Source organism: Lepisma saccharinum, chromosome 2, assembly GCF_977018435.1.
Source record: "Lepisma saccharinum chromosome 2, izLepSacc3.1, whole genome shotgun sequence".
Classification (NCBI taxonomy): Eukaryota; Metazoa; Arthropoda; class Insecta; order Zygentoma; family Lepismatidae; genus Lepisma; species Lepisma saccharinum.
This window is the reverse complement of record NC_139230.1, coordinates 105,185,120-105,207,019: the sequence shown is the minus strand read 5'-3', so window position 1 is coordinate 105,207,019 and position 21,900 is coordinate 105,185,120. Positions and strand designations below refer to the sequence as shown.

Sequence of the window (21,900 nt, the reverse complement as noted above, 5' to 3'; positions counted from 1 at the left end):
TTCTTTTTGCTTTTGAAAAATATTATATATGTTGCTGGAACAAAAGTTCATTTGTATACTGATCACAAATCATTATCATGGCTGGAGTCTGCGAAGTCATTAAATCAGAGACTAAACAGATGGTCCTTAAAACTACAAGGATTTGATTATTCCGTGCATCATATACCTGGAACTTGTAACCAAGCTGCCGATACTCTTAGCAGGTATCCTGATTTATCTACAGGCGTTCCTCTCATCAATGAATTATACGTTTATTATTTGAATTTAGATATTATTTATGAAGACACAGTTGACTTTTGGAAGGAGAGTCAAAGACTGGATCAATGCTGTTCTGACATTATATGGCATTTAAAGGAAGGCAATACTCCGAAAGAATCCAAAGAGATTTACACATTCCATGACGGTCTTCTGTTTCTGAAGCACTTTCCAGACGATAAGTGGAAACTGATAGTTCCAAGGGAGTTGGTACTTAAAATTCTACATCGACTTCACGATATTCGGATATTTTATGGTTCATAATAAATGCAAAGATTGTTTTTATTGGCCAAAAATAAAAGATACTATTAAGGAATATCTCAGCAACTGCTTAACATGTGCAAAGACTAAGCCGGCAGTCTTAAAAATTGGTAAATAAATTTTGCATGTACATCCCCTCACAGTATGCTTTCTATAGACCTTATTGGACCTTTACCGAAATCACAAGGTTATAGCTTTATTATAACAATAGTGGACATTATGTCGAAATTTATAATGGCCTACCCTTTGAGAAAAGCTACACCAAGGAAATTATAAATAAGTTCCAACTGCAATATTTTTATCACTATCCACTTTCTAAAGTAATTTTGTCTGAAAATGGATCTCAATTTCGATCAGCAGAGTGGAAGAGTTTTGTAGAATCGAATGGAATAAAACATGTTACAACAACAGTGTATTCACCTTTCGCCAATCCAATTGAGCGATACAATAAGGAAATAATCAGGCTACCAAGACTATACACAAAGGATAATCATCAGCAGTGATTTAAACACTTAAGTGTAATTATTGGACTTTTAAACAGTTCGGTATCTGAGGTTACAGGATTTACGCCGAATGAATTGTTTCTTCATGATAATGTCAAGAATACAGTATTTCATGAAATTAATTGGCCATCTGAACTGGAGAAGGTGACGTGGCAAAATAAATGTCTATGGCAAAACAAGAATGAAGAAAAGGGCTATAACCAAACCAAAGAAAGAGTGGAAGGAGTATCAACAATCGCAGTCAACGATATTGTTCTTGTTAAAAAACCACGAGAAGAGCAGCTTCCTTAATAAGAAAATTCACAAATTTCTGGATTTATGGTTAGGTCCTTACTTAGTTAAAAATGTTAAGAACAATTTTGTGGAACTTTTGTCTCTAGATGGGAAGAAAAGAAATCTGTAAATAAGCAAAATTTTTTTAATGTAAAGAAGTTTAATTGTTCAGCCGACAGGAAAACAGAGTTGCTTAAATTTGCCTAAATAATTCTTGAATGTAGTTAGGTTAAGGTAACTACGGACACTTCTACAATGAAAAATGTAGATTATTTTCATTGTCAATAATATTGTTTATTCATTTAATGTACTGAATGCATGCAACTAAAACAAAATGAAGACTATGTCAGTCAAGTTTAATTCACGGAGTTCATAGTGATCTGAATTAATATTGTTTGAAAAAAAAGTAATTTATGTTGTAATTTAAAAATGTTCATAAGTTTGGAACTAAATGTGGTAAAATTTTCGATATTTACAGAACTGAAATAAATCGAATATTTTCACTTTTCAATTTTTTTCTTCTCTACACCTCATAGTTACTGAGAAAGGAGGCTAAAGTTTAAGAATTTTGCTTGGATCGGTCATTGCCGAGGCCATGGTAGTAGCCCTCAATGCTAAACAGAGAAAGTTATATCTCAGAGTCAAATTGACATATGACTTTGATTTTTTCTGTAGTTCATACAGATATGTATATTCCATTTAAAATGTTGACACCAAAATTCCTTTGCACTGAAACCCAGGAAAAAATATTGCATTGTAAATAATGTTAATTTTTTTGTGTCAACGTCTAACGTTACTAAAATTGCATTAACACTAAAAGGCACTGCAGTTATCATGTAATTTTTTTCAAAGTGAAGCTTAACGTATGTTCTAAGAGGCTATAAATTACAATTAGTGGCTTTTTCAGTGCTTATATTAATATATATTCATTAAAATAAATTTAATGTACATTCATATGGGTTATTCCATGCCAAATCATCACAAAAAAATGAACTTTTCAAACCGACCATTTCAGATTTTCATGAAATTTGGTAGGATGGTAGAAGACATGAAGTAACTTAACCCTCAGTGATACACGGTATTCATACAGCAGGGTTGTCAACCTTATAACAAATGTAAAATTTATGTGCTTACAAGGTCAAATAAAACAATTCACAACTTTGCTTCCAATTATGGTATAACTTTAATTTTGGGCTTGTTTTGAAGCTAAGGAAGCATAGTTCTCATAAAAAATTATATTTATATGAAAATATTGAAATGTTTAATTCAAGTTCTTATGATGTGTCCTTTGCTTAGACCTTGCATATATAAACATGTGTATGTTCAATTTTGTGGGGAATAAAGTATGTTACACAGTTAAATGCAATCTCTATTTGGAGTAAGTTTCATTTTGGGATGACTGGAAACAGAAATAAAAATAATAATCTGACAGTAGTATGCTTCATTCAATGAAACACCTCATATATCAGTCAATGAAGGGGGAGAAATATCATATGTCAGGATTAATTCCGCGAAAGCTGAATTCTTCTCTGATCGAAATAGTTACATATTATATATATATATATATATATATTTATTTATTTATCAATGGTAAACATAAAATCATACACGAATTAAATATGTGCTATTTTTACTAAGGAATTCAGACGTACTATATATCTGATACGAAGATAATATCTTACTTCTCTTACCGATTTCCTTTACACACATCTAATAAAGAATGTTGTCATCTTGAAAGGAACTTTTGAGAATTTTGTTTCTGATCATTCACTTGAAGGATGATTAATTTTTGTTTTTCATTCGAATTATTTTAAGAACGGTTCCCAGTTAGCTAAAGACCATGGACCAAACTGGTTTATATTTGAAAAATAATTGCTATTTTTTCAAACATTCTTCACAATTTTAAAGAAATATACGATATCATGATACAATGAACCCGCAGGAACGGTTTCGTGGATGCCTATTCATTTGCTGGTTCGAGTCTCCTGGGACCCACCATATTGGTAAACTATGAATGAGTAGCATAACTCCGTCATTGAAACCTACCACAACGACTGGAGGTTCGTCGTGCTGACCACACGCCACCCCGTAACTGTTTGGATGTTAACCTACCTCTACTGAGGCATGTGGGAGTGAGGCTGGCAGTTGCTAGGTAGGCCCTGTACCTCAAGGGCTGTTGTGGCACTGTTTATGTTACATATTAATAATTTTCCACTTATATTTTTACGTATTACATATAATAAACGAATTAACATATTACTTCTGCTCTTCGAATTTCAACATATTTGTGAACTCGTTGAAAAATAATAATTCTGGACATTATAAACAACATACTTTTTTCTTCGTTTTTGTGACTACCGATTTCACTGAGGAAAAAAATGACATTAATGCCTGATTCCCCGTGTTTCATTTTCAGAATAAACAGAAGAATGAGAAGAGCGTGTAGGAAAGCAGTTAAATCTCAAGCATTTTATTGGCTAATCATAATTCTTGTGTTCCTCAATACGGGTGTTCTTGCCACAGAGCATTACAAGCAACCACTGTGGCTAGATCAGTTTCAAGGTAAGCCTACATATATTTAAGATATATAAATGTTTATGTGTATGTGTTATTGTGTCTGTGTGTGTGGGTGTAAGTCTTTAATACAGAACTATACAGTTCAGCAACAGAAGTAAGAAGAAAATCAGTACTTATCATATATTATTCAAAATAGCATTCCAATCGATTGATTGATTGATTTGGTTTATTTTACTTTGCTCTTCTGTTACTTTTCTTTGGCTAATTGTGAAGATGGGGTAGCGATATTGCAGAAGGGACACTCACAGAGAAAACGCAGGCCGAGATTCGAATCTGGAACCTCTGGGGTCGTAGTGCGCTGTGCAACAACTCTTCTTTTTTACTTAGTAATTTTATTAAACTTGTGTAAAGTACATGAGGTACATAGGGTACAATTGTACTACATTCAGTCGGGTAGTACATTTAGAAATTTTGCGTAGCGAGTCCGTCTCAATGTTCATATCCATGTTGTAAGGCTAGGCGGAAATCCTGGTGCTTGTGATCGTTTCCCGGAGGAAACCAAAATGCTTTCATGTAATAATATTCAATTAACCACTGAACTGCCCGTTATTTGGATGGTGAAAAAAGATGGAAATCGGGAAATATAATGTCTCTTGCTGTAAGGTTACTTGCTGTAAGCTTGTGGGTCAGCGTGTCAGGCACTTGACAACATAAACAATTTATCTACCGTGGCTATGACTAGATGAATCACTTAGAACCATATTGGCTGTGCTTAACCCAACAAAAGTTTAGCCATTTTGTTGTCCCATACACGCTTCATGTACGATTATCTCGTTCGATGCTAATTAGCTGTACTGAATGAGTATCGTACATATTTTGCAATGACCTAGATAAAATATCACAAATGCCATCTTTGTAAGGCAGATTTCAATGTTTTACGTCATATGAGAAACGTTTCAGCGTTAGGAAAACACAAATAACGGAGATATTTGATCCCACAATATCGCCCGTTTAAGTTAATCAAACTCCTATCCCGGACTACTTTCACTCTTCCTTTCCGTAAAAATTTCCAAACAGCAGCAAAATTCACACAACTGACCTAACACAACGTCAAATTATTATTGCCACCAAACCTAACCCTCCTAACATAACAACCATTTCCAATATGAACGAAAATATATATATAATTTTTCAAAGTACTGACAAAAAACAACGACAAATTACTATTGCCATAAAACATAATCCTCCTAAACTAATAACTATTTCCAATATAAACAAAAATATGTATTATTTTAAAGTACTTTCCGGCGGAGATGAGTCGAAGAAAAACTGCGCAAGACCACAGAAGTATAATTGAAAGAATGTATGTCAGACCATAATTCACACTTAATTCTAGACGATATTATTAAAGCGCATCCACCACCTTTCTTTTTAGAACTATTAGCGGGAGACCTGTCCCTTCTTATAACTCTGTATTCACAGGTTAAATTATCAAAATAACCCTTACATCCATGACTCTGTTAATGAATATATATCATAATTTTCATTAATCATATTAATTTCAAGATTATTATATTTTGGCTTTGTATTGACACTCCTAACATTCTGGTAATAAATTGAGATAGATTCTAATGCAGAATCCATGGCAAGTTGTAATAAAAGGAAAAAATAAGAAAAAAAAGAAAACAACAATTTTAAAAAATATTGAAAAAAACCAAGAGAGAATCTTCAGAAGACTAATTACTCTTATCACTATTTGTCTTTCGAATTATTATATTAGAATGTATCACGGAGTTTTCCTTCAGAGTTTTGTAGAATTTAGAGAGAAGTACTCCCTCAGGCCACACATTCGGGTCAAGCAAGCAATCTGTATTTTCGACGTTTGCAGAGACATAAAAAGAGGAGTAGCTATCGTACCTAGTTTTCATCTTAACACATTTTGCAATAGGTAATTTAAGGTAAGATTCAAGAAAATTAAACAGCTCGTCAGCTGCAACTTCTGGATCCAAGCTTGATACAAAAATAGCTTTAGGAGGAGAAACTTTGCTCACAACTTTCAAAGAGGAGGAAGAATTCCGACCTATCGTGATGTTCCTCTTACTCACGGCAGACTATCAGATGTTTTAGAAATTACTTCTTTCTTAGTATTTGCTTTCTGCAATGATTTACTTTTACTTTTCTTTTTGAACCACAAACAAATTCTCGCTGTTTACATTTACCTGATAACAATTCTTTGAGTTAACACTACCAGGAGTCTGTCCGTCATAATAATACTCTTAGTATTAAAATATAGTGATTTGTGTATAAGAGATTCGAAGATCTTACTAAAAATATTAACAATAGCAATCGGTCTGTAATTACAAATTTTGCTGTTCCGAGTTATCTTCTGAATTGGCACCACAGTTACTTCCATCCATAATTTGGGGAATTTTAACGATTTGATTAAAATTAAGCTCAAGGCAGGTGCAAGTATATCACTACATATTTTAATATATAATTCGGTATATTGTAGAGACCAGAATAACTTCTAGACTTAATTTTATTGAAGACCTCAATTATTTATATCTTTCCCACAAATAACAGGAGGAAATATAGGATTACAATACCAATGAGATTCCTGAAGATCAGTGTCTTTAGAAATGAGCAGAACGGGTGGATAAAAGTTTCTTTTCTCGCATTAATTGAGTCGAATTGTTTCCAGTTCATAATAAATGGTGTCAGTGATCGTTCAGTTATGTAAGTGTGTTTGTATATACATCACTATTAGAATAGTTTTCACATTGTTTCCCCTACGTGAGGTGAAGTTTCATTTATACTTAAGGGAAAATAGTGGTTTGGATATAATAACATAAACTGCTTTTCCTTAATGAATTTTGATATATATGCATTTTTCTACTTGTGAATTAATGATTACATTAAGTCGTAAATTTCTGGAGAAGATGTAAAAGCAACTGAAATAAAATACAGAAATTACATTATTACGGTCAATTACGTTTTAATATAATTTTATGCACATTTGTGTTAATCGCGACTGAGGATACGTTTAAATTGGAATTTGATACATTATGCGACCTGACTGCAAATCGGAGGAAGAAACACAACACGTAGGTATTTCACCACTGTACCCTGGAAAGTATTTCCAATACACAAATCGGAAAGTTTTTTTCAACACTCTAGCATTGTGTTAAATGTAAATTTGTATGTAAAATCAAATTAAATTAGATACAATTACGGCAGCAATGTAGACAATTAAACTATTTAAACACAATTTCAGAAGGGACTGAAAAAAAATTACCTATGTTGTTTCGTATGATCCTAATTAAACACCTTCCGCTACTATTCTAACCTACCACAGTTGGAATGAGAATCTAGTACGATAGCCACTACTCCACTCTCTCGTTAATACCTTAGCCATGATGTTAAAGGAAAGGGAAAGAATGGGGAAATATTTCAATGTGAATCATACATATAATAGAAATTCCTGCTCTTTCTAATTCTTAATGAACCAACGAATACTTTTTCTAGTAGCAAATTAACAATAATTAATATTGATCGTCAGAAACCTTTTAAATATACACGTATATATCCTATATTTACGCAGGACGCGTCTTACTGGATATACACGAGGCTGACTACATTGACTACAATTCTCCAAGGTGAGTCGAAATCTTATCGTATAGCTGGAAAGAAGTTGCTTCATACGTCATGGTGCTGAAAAAGTAAATATGCTGACCAAGGCAGTAATTTATTTTATTAAAATCATAAACTAAACGTAACGTTTCAACCTTCCAGCAAGGTCTTCTTCAGACTCAAGTACAAATGTAACAAGATACAAAAACAGGGCATTATATATACACAAACATTACTCCCTCCAGATTATTAGAAGGTTGTCCTGGAACTTTCTAGCAGGTGGCTTTCCCTTGTCAACTGTACTTTCACCTAAAAGGCTAAACATATTAACTTCCATAAAGAATGGGGTTGAACAAGAGAAGTTTCTGAGAAAATGTTTGGAGAGAAGCACAGCGCCTAAAGGATTAAAAATAAGTAAGAAGGGAGTGGTTTGCAACACCAGGAGATGGAAGTTACTGGTTCAGAAAATGGAAAAAGAACTGATATGGAATGAAATAAGGGCAAGAAGAAAGGAGATAACAATAATAAAGGAGGAACTGACAAGAATTGAAAAAGCTGTTGAAGATGGTCTCACCATTTCTACGAGAGAATATACATTTTACGAAATGAAAAGCTGGCAGGAGAAATTTAGAGAGAAAATAAAATTAAAATTGAAGAAGAAAGGAGAGGGACTAGGCTGGAAAGAAGAAAGGGGAAATAAGGAAGAACAAGAGGATACCAGAAGAAGAGTTGTGGTAATAGGGAATGTAGACCTATCAAAAGAAGAGGAAGCTTTTTAAAACTATAAAGAGGTTTCGAAGTTAAATAAAGAAATGTAGATTATGAGGAAGTTATATATGACATTGAAGAAGCAGTGCTTCATATAAAAGAAGAACCAGAAAGAGACAAGATTAAAAGAAGAACAGCAGCCATACTGAAGAAAGAAATGGGGAAACAAGGAAAAGTAGATAATTTGAGTAAAAAATGATTGATAGATGATGATTTTGTGTTTTAAGTCCACTTTATGCACAGTAAGGCTAATTGAGACTGGACCTACGTTTAAAGTGGGATCCGAACCACTATGTGCCTTCACCGGGTATAGAACCCGGGACCCCTTAATTACAAGGCGATGACGCTACCACTGCGCTATCGGGAAGGCTTGAGTCAAGAAAGGGAAGGGATGAAGAAAATCAAGACAAGAAATGATGTGGTGATAGAGCAGGCAGATAAAGGAGGAGGAATTGTGGTGATGGAAAGAGAATGGTACGAGAGGAAGTTTGAAGACCTAAAAGAAAACGGATATGAGGAGATTTGTGGAACAGAAAAAGAACAAACTATAAAAGAAAGGGTCAAACAAGACTGTAGTAGGAGAGGATTCAAGAAATGCATAAAGGAGACAGGAAGAATACCAAGTTTGAAAGGCTTTCCAAAGATACACAAAGAGGAGATAAAGTTAAGACCAGTAATGAACTACAGAAACAATATTTTGGAACCCTTGGAAAAGAAATTAAAGAAAATTATTGAAGTGTTAGTAACACAGCAAGAAAGCAGAGCAGTTAAGAACAGTGAACAAGTAGTGATCCTCATAAAAGGACTTAAGTTAAATGAGATGAAGACGACAATGTTTAGCTTAGACGTGAAAAGTATGTTCCCGAGCATCTAGAGGGGACACGTTTTGGACATGTCTAAAAAGAGAATGGGACAAGAAATTATATGAAAATGGGATAGTGAAAGGGTAGTGAAGGCGCTGGAAACCATTTGAAATAATGGTTATAGTATAATGGGAGATAAAATAATGTTAATGAGTGAAGGACTGAATATAGGTTCTAGCCTAAGCCCAGCAATGGCTGAATTGGTTATGAATGAATGGGAAAACGAAGTAATAGAAAAAGAAGGTGACAAAATAATTTGTTTTGCAGATATGTGGACGATTGTTTTGGCATATGGAAGGGAACGAACAGGCAGCTCGACATTTTTGCCAAAGAAATACAAGATGAAGAAAGAGGGATATTATTGGAACTTGAAATAGAAGAAGAAAACAAGTTAAGCTACCTAGATATATTGATGAAAAGGAAGAGAGGACAAAAAATTGAAACCGCTTGGCATCAGTAGAAGTGTGCAGGAGGGGGTATTCTGCCACAAAAGAAGTGATGTAAGTGAGGTGACAAAAATACATTTTATAAAGAATATGGAGGACAGAATCAAGAAAATATGCACGAAAGAATGTGAAAAAGAAGACAAAATAAATAGCCTATGGAAACAGCTGGAAAAATATGGCTATGAGAAGCAGGATAGACTGGACATAAACAGAAGAAGGAAGAAACGGGGCAGGGGAGAATTGGAAGAGAATGAAAAAGAGGAAGAGAAAGAAGAAGAGAGAAGGTTTGGAATAAGGAGTATGGGGAAGACCACAGAAAAAATATGCAAAGTGCTTAGGAAAGCGGGCATTAAAACTTTCAGGAAGGGAGGGAGAAGCATCTTAGGAATAGCGAAGAATGCAAACATGAAAAAGGAAAACAGTGAAGAGGAAGAGGAAGGGATTATCTACGAAGTGAAATGTAAAGAATGTCAGAGTGTACATAGGAGAAACGAAAAAGAGGCTGAAAGACAGGTTGAAACAACATAGGGATGATGTACGACTTAAGAGAGAGAGAGAAATGCGATATTTAAACACACGAGAGAAACAGGACATGACATAGAGTGGAATGAGGCTAAGCAGATAGGAAGGGAGAAGAGAATGCTAGTGAGAAAATGGAAGGAAGTTAAACAAAGAATGGAAGAAGGTGTTAGAAAGGGTGGAAAGGACAAGAGACAAAGAGGAGAGGAGAAGGAAGAAAAATGAAGGAAAAAGAGCGTGAGATAAGAAGTCCATCCACATTCTATATGGAAGTAAATATGTTTAGCCTTTTAGGTGAAAGTACAGTTGACAAGGGAAAGCCACCTGCTAGAAAGTTCCAGGACAACTTTCTAATAATCTGGAGGGAGTAATGTTTGTGTATATATAATGCCATGATTTTGTATCTTGTTACATTTGTACTTGATACAGAGTCTGAAGAAGACCTTGCTAGAAGGTTGAAACGTTACGTTTAGTTTATGTTTTTAATAAAATAAGTTACTGCCTTCGTCAGCATATTTAGTTTTTCATATAATGGAAACAAGGCTTAATGGTGTTATAGTCATGGTGCTGTGCTGGATTTCTTTCCCCCTCTCCCCATTTACTCTGAACGGGAGAAATCCGTGAGTAAGCACGACGGAACCGTTACTGAAAAGCAGGCTTTCTTGTAAATCGTATGCCTTGTAATTCGAACCACTAGGTTTAGTAAAATCAAAAAAGCAGAACATAACATAAATTCAAGATTGTTGGCTTGTTTGACTATTAATTAATGTAGCTTTTCTACTTCTGTATGCTCTTTACGACGATTAGAATGAAATAGTAGAAAAGACCATGACAAGGAAATGCGAATGACCTAGAGGATACGTGACCAAGAATCTCTGGCAGCTAGACGCACGTGTTGACTAAAATGTTCTAGAGCGTATTTTGGTTTAGCTTCACAAATTAACGTAATGCAACTACAGAATTTAATTTAAGTAAGTTTGCATTTCATGTGTTATATGTCGAGAGTATATTGTCCTACATTGAACTTTGATTCGAATCAATCTTAAATTCAAGTATTATAAATTTTATTTCGATTAACTAGTGATTGGCGATGTGGCGGAGTCTTTGTAATGAAAGGTGCAGAATGACAATCAGTATAATAAATTGTGCATACATTGATTTAAATTAAGATATGAGAACAATTTTATAACCTGCAATTTTTACAATATTTTTTTTAACCTCTGTAATTTCATTGCAAATTGTACGATAAATAGGTATTATATGAGGTCTATGACCTTCTGTGCAGACACTCACATGTAGAACATTCTTCCACATAGTGTACACCACTGAACTGCACTCATAAGTCAACGACGCTCTGGTTCCTGGACTCATGGCTAGCAAAGTCCTCTGTAGGATTTGTGTTGTGATTATCATTTCACAAATTTTATCTTACTTGTACTCATTTTCGCGAGTAGCCAAAAGTGCCATAAAAGCTAAATAAAATAAATCGAATCAATTAACAATTGATAATCATCAAATAAAAAAGAACTATCTAAAACACCTTTCACAATGAGGACAATGTTTCAGCCTTAGTTTAATGTTTTGTTAGGATTCACGCTATTTTTTTTTAATTTCCTACAAAAACTATTTTTGGGTTCTTTACAAAATATGAAGAGGAGGGGTGGGATTATAGTAATAATTCTTATTGAACAATTACCCTGTCAATTAACATTATGGCTAAGAAAGCAATGATGTGTAATGGTTATCATTCTGGATTCTAACTTCAAAGGTCGAATGTTCAAATCACAGCGGTCAAGGGCGTGTCCAGGGGGTCCGGACCTCCCCCCTCTCAAATTTTGAAAATACTATGGTTGATTCATAATACTTCCCGATGAAACATGATGTAGCAGATACAGAACAATTCTCTCTGTGTGTATGGTTTGCGGATTCTGAAAATAATATCCACTAAAAGTTCTTATGTATCAGCAGGGGTGCCCACAAGGGGGGGGGGGGGTTATGGCGCAGGCTGTGCTATCGAGATTTTTGGGGGAGATTTTTTCCCTTCAAATAATGTAAAATTCAATAATAATATATTTTTCCAAAATATATGTAAAAATTTTACACCTTAAATGCACCATCTTTTATCAATTAGATAAAGAAAATAAAGTGTTTTAGGGCATTATCGAAAGGGGGGGATATCCAACTCTTACATATTACGCCTTAATTGACACGTGGGTTCTGGAGGGGATTCAGAATTAAACGTTGGTGGTGGGGAGGGGCAGTATCCAACTCTAGGTCTTATATTATGGCATGGACATTTTGGTGGTAGAATTGAGTATTTAATATAAATAGAGAGATATGAAGCTCTTGATAAAGTGTTAAATCTTAGATTGTGAAGGGGTTTCTGTAGTGGAGGGAGAGTTCGAACATTAAATTTTGGAGACTGTATTTAGCAATATGGTATCCACACGTTTTCGACCCCGAACATGCCAAAAGAGAAGCTGGAAAATACTAAATATCTGGGGTTCTTAAGAAACTATTGGCACACCATTAAATTAATACTCTTGAAAGCCTGCAAAGAAATGGATGTATAAAATTTCTTGCTCGCTTAGCTCGCAGTATTATATTGCCAGAATGCGTGTTTCCAGCTTTACTGAGGTAAATGTAAAATTTTATACTATAAGTGCATTACAAGACTTAAGCGATATTCTCGATATTCATTAATGACATCACTTCTTAAAATATAATGCTCAGTATGCTGTTTAATTTAAAGCAAGTGCATAATTTGGAACAAAAAGCTAAGAAAAAATACTTTCGGTATTGACGCTGTCGTAATTAAATAGTTTGTAGGGATTACGATATAGTTTGAGGGCGCGAATTATATGATTTAGGATGGACACATGATTGGGGGTGACGCATGACATGACGCTGTGTATCACACTGGGTAGTGATATGTGAAGTGAAAATCAGATCATCTTGAACAATGTCACAAACTTGGTCTTGACATGAAAAGAATCATGAGTCAAGGTTATGATGTTTGTGGCAGATTTAATGGTGTGCAATCATGAATAAATCAACAATACCCAAAATGAACGTGTGCGCACTCTGCCAGTCATACGGTAAATGTATGACATGTCGAACTCTACCGTGAGAAACTGTATCGGTACAGTAAGTAAAGTTGTTTTTGTCAGAATAATACATGCAGTGGTGAAATACTAGAAACAATATATTGCATTATGTACCAGGCAGTAAGAAACACTATTTGTCAGTGTGTGCGTGTCTAGTAATTATTATTGTTAGTATTAATAACATTTAATATGATACTATTATTAATATATCACTGTTAAAACACTGTCTTAATTTAAAACTTTATGGGGCTTATGACATGCATTGGGGAATGGGCACCTCTAGCTGGACCCCCCAAATTTTATTTTTTGATACGCCCCTGCCAGTGGTGGCAAAAACTATTCGTGAGCTTTAATGGTTACCAACTGTACCAATGTTTTGTGACGATTCATATTAACTTTCTTTAATTTGCTACAAGAAAGAAAGTATTTGTTGGTTCTTTAGAAAATACAAAGAGGTCTCGATTGTAGAGGGTGATTACAAAGTCTCTACACATTTTAATGATATTATGACAAAATACATTTTTTTTGCACCTTATGTGAAGCAATTCTAACAGTTGAAGAAAGAACAGCCGTTGTTTGTGATCGCCTGCGTGGAATGGCGCATGAACAGGTGCGGACGGGCTTCACCCGAAAATTAAAAAACCAGGCCCACCAGGATCAAGAATCTGGTCAACAAATTCAAGGGAACTAGTAGTGTTGTGGATAAATAACGTCTGGTAGGTCAGCGATAACACTACACATCATGCAAAGTGTACAGGACGCGATCACTGGAGACTCAGTACGGAGCTTGGTGTTCCCCAATCATAGTATGGAAAATCCTGTACTGTAAATTGCACAACAATCCATGCCACATTCAGGTTGTGCATATGCTTGAAGCTGAGGACTATGCGGTGCGGCAAGGTATGTGCCACGACCTGCTAGAGGAAATCGAAAATTAGAATTTGATGCAGAATGTGTTGTTCTCTGACGAGGCCAGATTTTACACCTGTGGACAAGTAAATATACACCATTGTCGGATCTGAGCAGAGGAACAACCACGTGCTCCGCAGGAGACGTAACGAGATACACCCAAGGTGAAGGTATGGCTGGGTATAACAAAGTGAAAGGTCTGCAGACTTTCTTGTTCTCAGAACCAACCATTACTGGTGGAACACAACTCGATATGTTGGAACTGTATTTGGAGATACAGTTGGTAGCTGATGTGATTATGGATACTGTTGTGTACCACCCAATTTTGCCATCATCGTTCGGAATCACGCACGAAATATACCCAGGTAGATTGATTGGTCGTGATTAGCAACGGCTTTGAGCCCCCGATCACCCGACCTTATCCTCTTAGACTTTTCATCTGGGGGTTTATTAAGTCTAAGGTGTATGAGTTGTAGATCCACAGCAATGCTCAGTTGAAAAAAAATGCATTACGGCCGCAGTTGCTGAGATTACACGAGCTATGTTGGAGATGGTAGTTTCGGGCTATGGTGGATCGCTGTCATCCGTGCCTAGACTTGAAGGGTGGTCACAATGAGTTATACTGATTTTGTATCTCATTTTGATATGTGTTTCAGTACATATTCAATTTTGTACAATAAATCCTGTTCATGTAGAAATGTGCAGTGACTTTATAATCACCCTGTATTTATGATTCATACTGAAAGATTTTCCCATTCCCTTATCATCATGGCTAAGGAAGTAGTGGGCGCATGGTAATCTACTGGATTCTCATTACAAAGTTGTAGGTTCAAATCCTGCGGTGGCAGAAGTTAATCGAAAGCCGTAATCAATCATTTCCCACTATTGTTAAATTAAATTACTGTTTGACATCAATTAAATATTATCATATAACTTCTCATTAATTCAACAATATAAATTAACATTATGATAGCTATTATTAATTCGTAATTTTAACTGATGTTTTAGTGATCTAGACGCATGTAAAAATTAAAAATAAATTACTGAACCATTAAGGATCACTTTGTGCACAATTAGGTTCATCGGGACTGGTCCTACAGTTTAACCACTTTGTGTCCATACCGGTTATCGAATCCGGAACCCCTTGTTGTAATCCAGTGAACTTAAACGAACTGTTTCTTAGATTTACAAATAAAAATCATTAAACATTGTATTCATGACATATATATAATTAATTGTGCATGTGGATGCCCAACACAACATTTTCTAAAACTAAATGGAATCACCTCTGCAGTTTCTGTTAATATATCAAAACCACTATTTTCCCTTCAGTACAAATGAATTATAACCTCACGTAGTGGAAAACATGTGAAAACTATTCTAATTATGATAAATATACAAACAAACTTACATAATACATACATTAACTTGCTGAACGATCACCGACACCACTTTTTTTTATGAACTGGAAACCATTCGACTCAAATTAATGCGAGAAAATAAACTGTTATCCATCCGTTCTGGTCATTCGCGTTAGTGAAACAGTATTTTATCAATTGCGATGTTGTATCAACGTTTGATAACCCTGTATGTGTTGATCTTCCTGTGAAGAAGACTGTTAGTCAAGCCTTTCTCCTCCGAAGCGAACGTCACTCTGATTGGTAGATCGATTTTTTCGCAGCACTTCCTTGTTGCAGAGCTGCCAACTAATTTCGAGAGACGCTGGAATTACCCAAAATGCATGCGACTTTTTTAATGAACGGGACTGTACCAGGAGCTTTCTTCTTTCTAGTTATGTGTTGCACTAATATCGCTAATATGTTTGATACGTACCAGACTTTTTATGGAGAGAATATATTTACGGAACGCGCTGGTGACTTCAAATGTAGAAACCTGAGTTTATTCGCTCAAAATGCACATATCACTTTATGACTGGGGATACGAATGTTACTTGTAATTGTTTCTCTAATATTTGTGTAAAAGTTGATTTTTTTTATTTATTGGTACCTTGAATACTCGTATCTTGGCCTAATGGGTTGTAAGTTCTAAGAGCATCAGATTAGTTTTTTCGAAGATTGAGTTTGCTCGCGACACATTTTCGAATAATTTCAAATATTGCTACTCACACTCCAGGTCGTTTTCACTTTTCAGACAAGGAGTTACATCATCCAAAAAACAAAATAACTGGATTCTTGTCGGCTTCTGTGCCGGATTGGTCATCACAGCACTCTCTGCACTGCCATTTTTTCATTCACTTGTGCGAATCACTTGTAAACCACAGACAACTATACCACAGCACAAGCAGATTGATTTGCTTTATTTTACTTCGCATTTTGTGCCACTTTTGGCTAATGATGATGGGATGAAATTGATGATTGGACACTCTCAAACATCCACGCCCAAGCCAGGATTCGAACCCGGAACACCTGGTATCGTAGCACGATGTGCTAACCACTCCGCCGAGGGGGCCGGCTGGTGGGTGAAGACAACGCACTGGCAAAGTAAGGAACTATGAATTAATTAATATACGTATCGATATTTAGGCTCAATACTCGAATAGACATATTGGAAATTGAAAATACACTACTTTTAAAAATGTTGCTTTGGATGAAAATACTTATACAATTACTAAATATATGTATAGTCATTTTCCTGTTTTCGTCAGATACAAGCAAGAAACATTTGTAATTCTTGCTTTAAAAATCTGTCAAACCCTCGAGTAACGTCAAAAGGCTTACTTGTGACTATATAAGCTAGCACTGCCGTACGCAGGATATTTTTCGGGGGTGTATAAACAGTGGTGAAGAAACATTTTTCATCTCCGAGGTACAAAATTCATAATATTCATATATAATATGATGTTGGCCATGGACAATTCCATTTTAAAGAAGCACAAGTAGATTTCCTGTTTTCTACATGAATACATTTTATTTCTTTACTTTTTAGAATTTGTGATTATTTTAAAAACAGATAATTACAAAATATATAAAGCTCTAGACCTCGTTTGGGGCTCATGTGGAATGTGGATGGAACGGTAAATCAGAATTTTGTCATTTGACAGTAGCGAAAAAACATGCAACAAACATTTTTTGTTTTGAAACATCATAAATCTTGTTACTAATGACACATCTCAACCGGGGATCGGTGTTTCCAAACCACTTGCAAGCTATGTAATCATGGTGTTCCAGTTGAATCCAATTGAGTTAATCGCATCATCGCTACATACAAAAATGTCGTCGACTGTGTGCAGTGGCGCCAATTTATGTTGGTCCGTGGGACCCAAGCCCAACCAATACATAATGTATGTAATTTTTTCTGAACTTATAATTCAAGTGTTTGAGCTAACCCAATGTTTTTGAAAAATTGGTGTCCCTTGTTGTCTCTCTTTTATATGCCATGTATTTTTTATTTTTTTTTAGACTTCTGGTGTGTACTTTTGCATCGAATACTAAAACTGGGCTGTGTTTCTGACGTATGTTTGGTCGCTTCGTCATTTAATCCTGGTTGAGATCAGTAGTGTTTTGTTGTGTCTTATAGAAATAAGACGAGATGGTCCCCGATCGATTCGTGAGAGGTTCAGGTTTGAAGGATTGGTAAAACATTTGACAAAGTAGTAATTTATGATGGAATTTGCTATATTTTAAAACTCGCTACAAGTACTGAAAATACTATCATTGTGTATGCAAAACCAAAATGCTTCAGATCTTAGAGCAAAGAAAGATATCTACTTGGCTGCTCTTGAAACATTGAAAACTCTTGAGTCACCGTGTATGAGGACGGTAGTTCAGGAGTTGGAGGAAAGCCATACGTTCGAAAGCAATTTATTCAATCTTTGGTGCACAATATGAAAAACCGGTTTAAAGACTTAGGTTTCTTCTCGCATAGAGTAAAGTGGGGTAAGACTGCGCACCGGTTTTTCGAGGTGAGAATCACACACAGTTGGCACCACTGCCCCACCGTTACTTCGTCCAAGATGGTAGCTAGCTGTGGACAGTGGTGAAGATCCGTTTGAAATTCGTTGTGCTGAGAGAGGTAAGTGAAAAGATTTTGAGGGTGTTTGCTATTTATTTTGGTACTACGTGTTTTGAGTACTAGTTCACTGTGAATGTATACAATATTACGATGTTGATGGATAGAAGAAGCTGTGTTAATGCCGAGTCCACCTGTGTATTAGTTTCCATTGCTTTGTGCAATGGCTGGGCAGCATCACGTGATTTGTTCAGGAATGCAGCACGGGGCAGGACTGCGCACGTGCGCAGTTTTACCCCAAAAGTGTGTGGCTTGCAAGGACTAGCCAATAGATAGATCATTTTTTGGTCCACTGAAGTCGTTTTATTCATCTGAGTGTGATAAGTGGATTAGTAACCATCCGGGTGGCCCAATCACAGTTTTCCAAGTGGCATCCATTTTTACAAAGGCATATGGGAAGGCAGCTACAGTTGGGAATAACATGAAGGGCTTTGAAGTGACTGGATTATTCCCTTTCAATCAAGACATCTTCACTGAGGACGAGTTTCTTCCCTCTACTGTGACAAATGTATCAGCTCCAACTCCAGATGAGCAGTCTTCAACAAGTGGGATTAACAATACTGGATCATACGGGCACATTTCCGTTAACCAGATATCACCACTTCCACGTGCAGAGCATATTCAGCACCGCCGACGAAAGGGAAGGCAGTCTCAGGTGTTAACTGGATCTCCATTCAAAGTCAACTTGGAAGCCTCGTTGGCTGAGAAGAGTAAGTAGAAAGTTCAGGCGAAACAGAAACAGATATCGTTGTTGAAGAAGATGTAGCAAGCAGAAAACGCCAGAAGAAAGAGTACAATTGCCCAGGTTGTAATGAGAAGTACAGCGATCCTCCAGTAGAGGATTGGATCTAGTGTTCCACATTTGACGAGTGGTGGCATGAAAATTGCACCTCGTATGAAACAGGAACCTTTATTTGTGCTTTGTGTTAGCGATTCCTAACCCAAGTGCAAGACGGGATTCACTGTGCCTACTGTGAGAATGCCACGAGAAATGTATCCCATATGATAGAAGAACTTTTTTAGGTGATTTGTGTTTCTTTTTATACAAATGTGACTCTGTGTAGAAAGTGCGCATTCTCACCCGAACTTGATCGCAGTCTTACCCCGCGGTGCGGGTAAGACTACGCATTTGCATGGTCACGGTTTTGTAATTGTTTCATGCAGAAATATTGTTCATTCAGCTTCCGAAAATTTACTGTGAGTTAGCAAAGGATAGTGCAATGTGTATTGCTTTTTTCATGTGTGTCTGTAGTTTCTTAGCTTGAATATAAAATTATGAACTCAAACTGCGCAGTCTTGCCCCACCTTACTCTATAGTCCTATTAAATGCACACACATGACATTTAAATTATTAACAACGTGTGTTTTATGGAGACATGTCAGGTGAACTCTAATGTAAGAGAAAGCATGTGTGCGTCACAAGTTAAATATTTTCACATCGTCAAAGAAAATCCAAAACACATATCCACCTCACTCAAGGGCTATGTGAATTCAATTGAAATTTTACCAATATCTACAGATAAATGTGAACGCGGGTGCAGTGCCATGAATCTAACCATTACAGAACAGATTGAGATTATATATTTTCTTGGGTCATAAAATGCATCGGCGTAAATCAATTTTGTTGATACCCCGTTGGTGGTGTTTCATTTACATGAGATATGAGCTCCAATAACCATTATAAACATTCTTTTTAAAAGTTATTCAAACACAAAAATGGTTATCGGCGGTCATTTTAAGATTTATTCCGACTTCATGATTACCTTCATTTGAATTTTTTATTTTCAAAAATTTCGGGGGGACTGTAGCACCCCACTGCTTGTGCCAGTGTAAGCGCGGCTATTAGTTGTTACAAACCAGATATTTCGCATTGGAAACAATAACACAAGATTAAGAGAAAGGAGTATCGAAAACGAAATGTAGATGGCAGCACAAGGTGAAATAATATAAATAAATTGTTCAAGGGTAAGTATCGATTTAGTGAATGTATGGCTATAATAAAAGGCTGTATAACAGAAAAAAACGTGTAAAAAGTAGATAATACATCGGAAAGGAAAATATAACTGGTTTTCATCATTCAACAAGTTCAAGCCTACAGTCAATTGTTACTTAGTACTAAAAAAAGTTTTAAAAAATAGACTCCAGCCAACCAGAAATGCCTCCATTATAAACCACACCCCCAGTCCATATTTCAGTGTATACATGTGAAATACAAGTAGCGGCTTTGTACCCACCTGCTTGATAATAAGTACTGTCGGCTTTGGATAATTTGAACGTTCCCAGTGTGATCCAGGTGATGCCAGGATAGTCGATGCGATCGATGAAAGCACCGTGTTTCCTGACTTCAACTTGTGAGAACAGTGAAGGTACAAAAATATCAATAACTTTAAAATTCACGTTGTATGGATACGTTTCATTTCTTTCTTTTTTAACCACATCAAATTTAATTTAAGATCTGCTCAGTTAGGATGAATAAACCAATCACCAACATAAATATCAAATTCAATTTCGTTGTTCGGTTGATTAAGATTTGTGAACGTGTGTATATTCGGAGGGATAGATTGTAATTCGTAACTTTCAATATTTTTCATTGTTATTTTAATACATTGATTTCCATTACAGCTATTGATTGATTGAATTGGTGTTTTAAGTCCAATTTATGCACAGTAAGGTTAATCAGAACTGGACCTACAGTTTAAAGTGGGATCCGAACCACTATGTGCCTCCACCGCCATCACAGCTGTGTTACTTGCGCCGGCAAAATCAATAATTTCACCTTTCTCATTGGTGACCGTTATTTCTATATCACTAATTTTACATATTTGCTGATTGTATCAATTATTCTAAGCATATATTAAAACACTGTGTTTATTTTATGTACATTTTTCAAGATTCCTGTGCTAATCTCGACAAGCTTTTCTTACTAGAGACCTTCGATGACTTTGGTTACTACTGGAATGCTGATTGTAGTGTCGTTGAACTGAACTGTGAAGCTCGTTAACGAGAGATTGCCTAGACATTGTGAGACAGATTACGTTTAAACAGAATGACTAGCGTAAATGTATTCTTTGTCGGAGATATTTCGTTGCTATTATGAATAAACATTTTATCTCCACTCTCCACATATAAAACAGCCAGTGCTCCATCCTTGGCTATTTTACATATTATACAGGGTATGTTTTCAGACTGCTAGTGGCATGTTATTCGCTTTCATGGCCCCGCGTTTGCTTGTCAGCGTTATGGTGGGCAAAGCTGCATGCTTCCCCTACACCCAATGACTGAACTCGTGAATCTCTGTGATATCACCCAATATAAATCCCTGATAGGGTCTACGTGGATGAAGCATGTACACTTGCCCATCTTAATAAGCGTATAGCTTCTTTGTTGGTTTGGTACTCTAGTGATCACGATCGCTTCCAGAAAAAATGGCAGTACTTGCTTCGAGTGTACCAAGCTGCACTCTGACACTGGAAATAATTTGCTGAAGGCTTTCCACAGCTTAGATCATTCACTTTCGTACTCAATTCCGTGAACTGGACATGAGCTTTTACACATGCCTTGAACCGTAGAAATAGTAGCTATGGTGTTTCAAAGTGAGTCGGATTCTACGTAGGTAATTGTTTTAATATTTGTGAAATGCTATTTACGATGGTGAGTAGTTCTTGATTAGTAGGGGTTAGGCGGACTGGTTACTGTGCTCTCTACTATCGACAAGGAATTATTTATGCTGTCTACATAACTGGCCCTCTGATATCGCTGTTACCCCCATTTGCAGTCCTGCTAAATCGTCTTGAGCTCCAACTTTAATATACTGTAATAA

The 21,900-nt window shown here is 36.0% G+C and overlaps 1 protein-coding gene across 5 annotated transcripts in view; it reads left to right on the top strand.

Annotated features, from left to right (window-relative positions):
- Nucleotides 1–21,900, top strand: part of Ca-alpha1D (Ca[2+]-channel protein alpha[[1]] subunit D) — a 1,588,055-nt gene that overhangs the window by 493,806 nt on the left and 1,072,349 nt on the right. For all 5 annotated transcript variants that reach the window (XM_083117527.1, XM_083117525.1, XM_083117526.1 and 2 more), the window contains exon 11: nt 3,709–3,854. In XM_083117527.1, the coding sequence (XP_082973653.1) occupies nt 3,709–3,854 (146 nt within the window). The remainder of the gene's footprint in view (nt 1–3,708; nt 3,855–21,900) is intronic.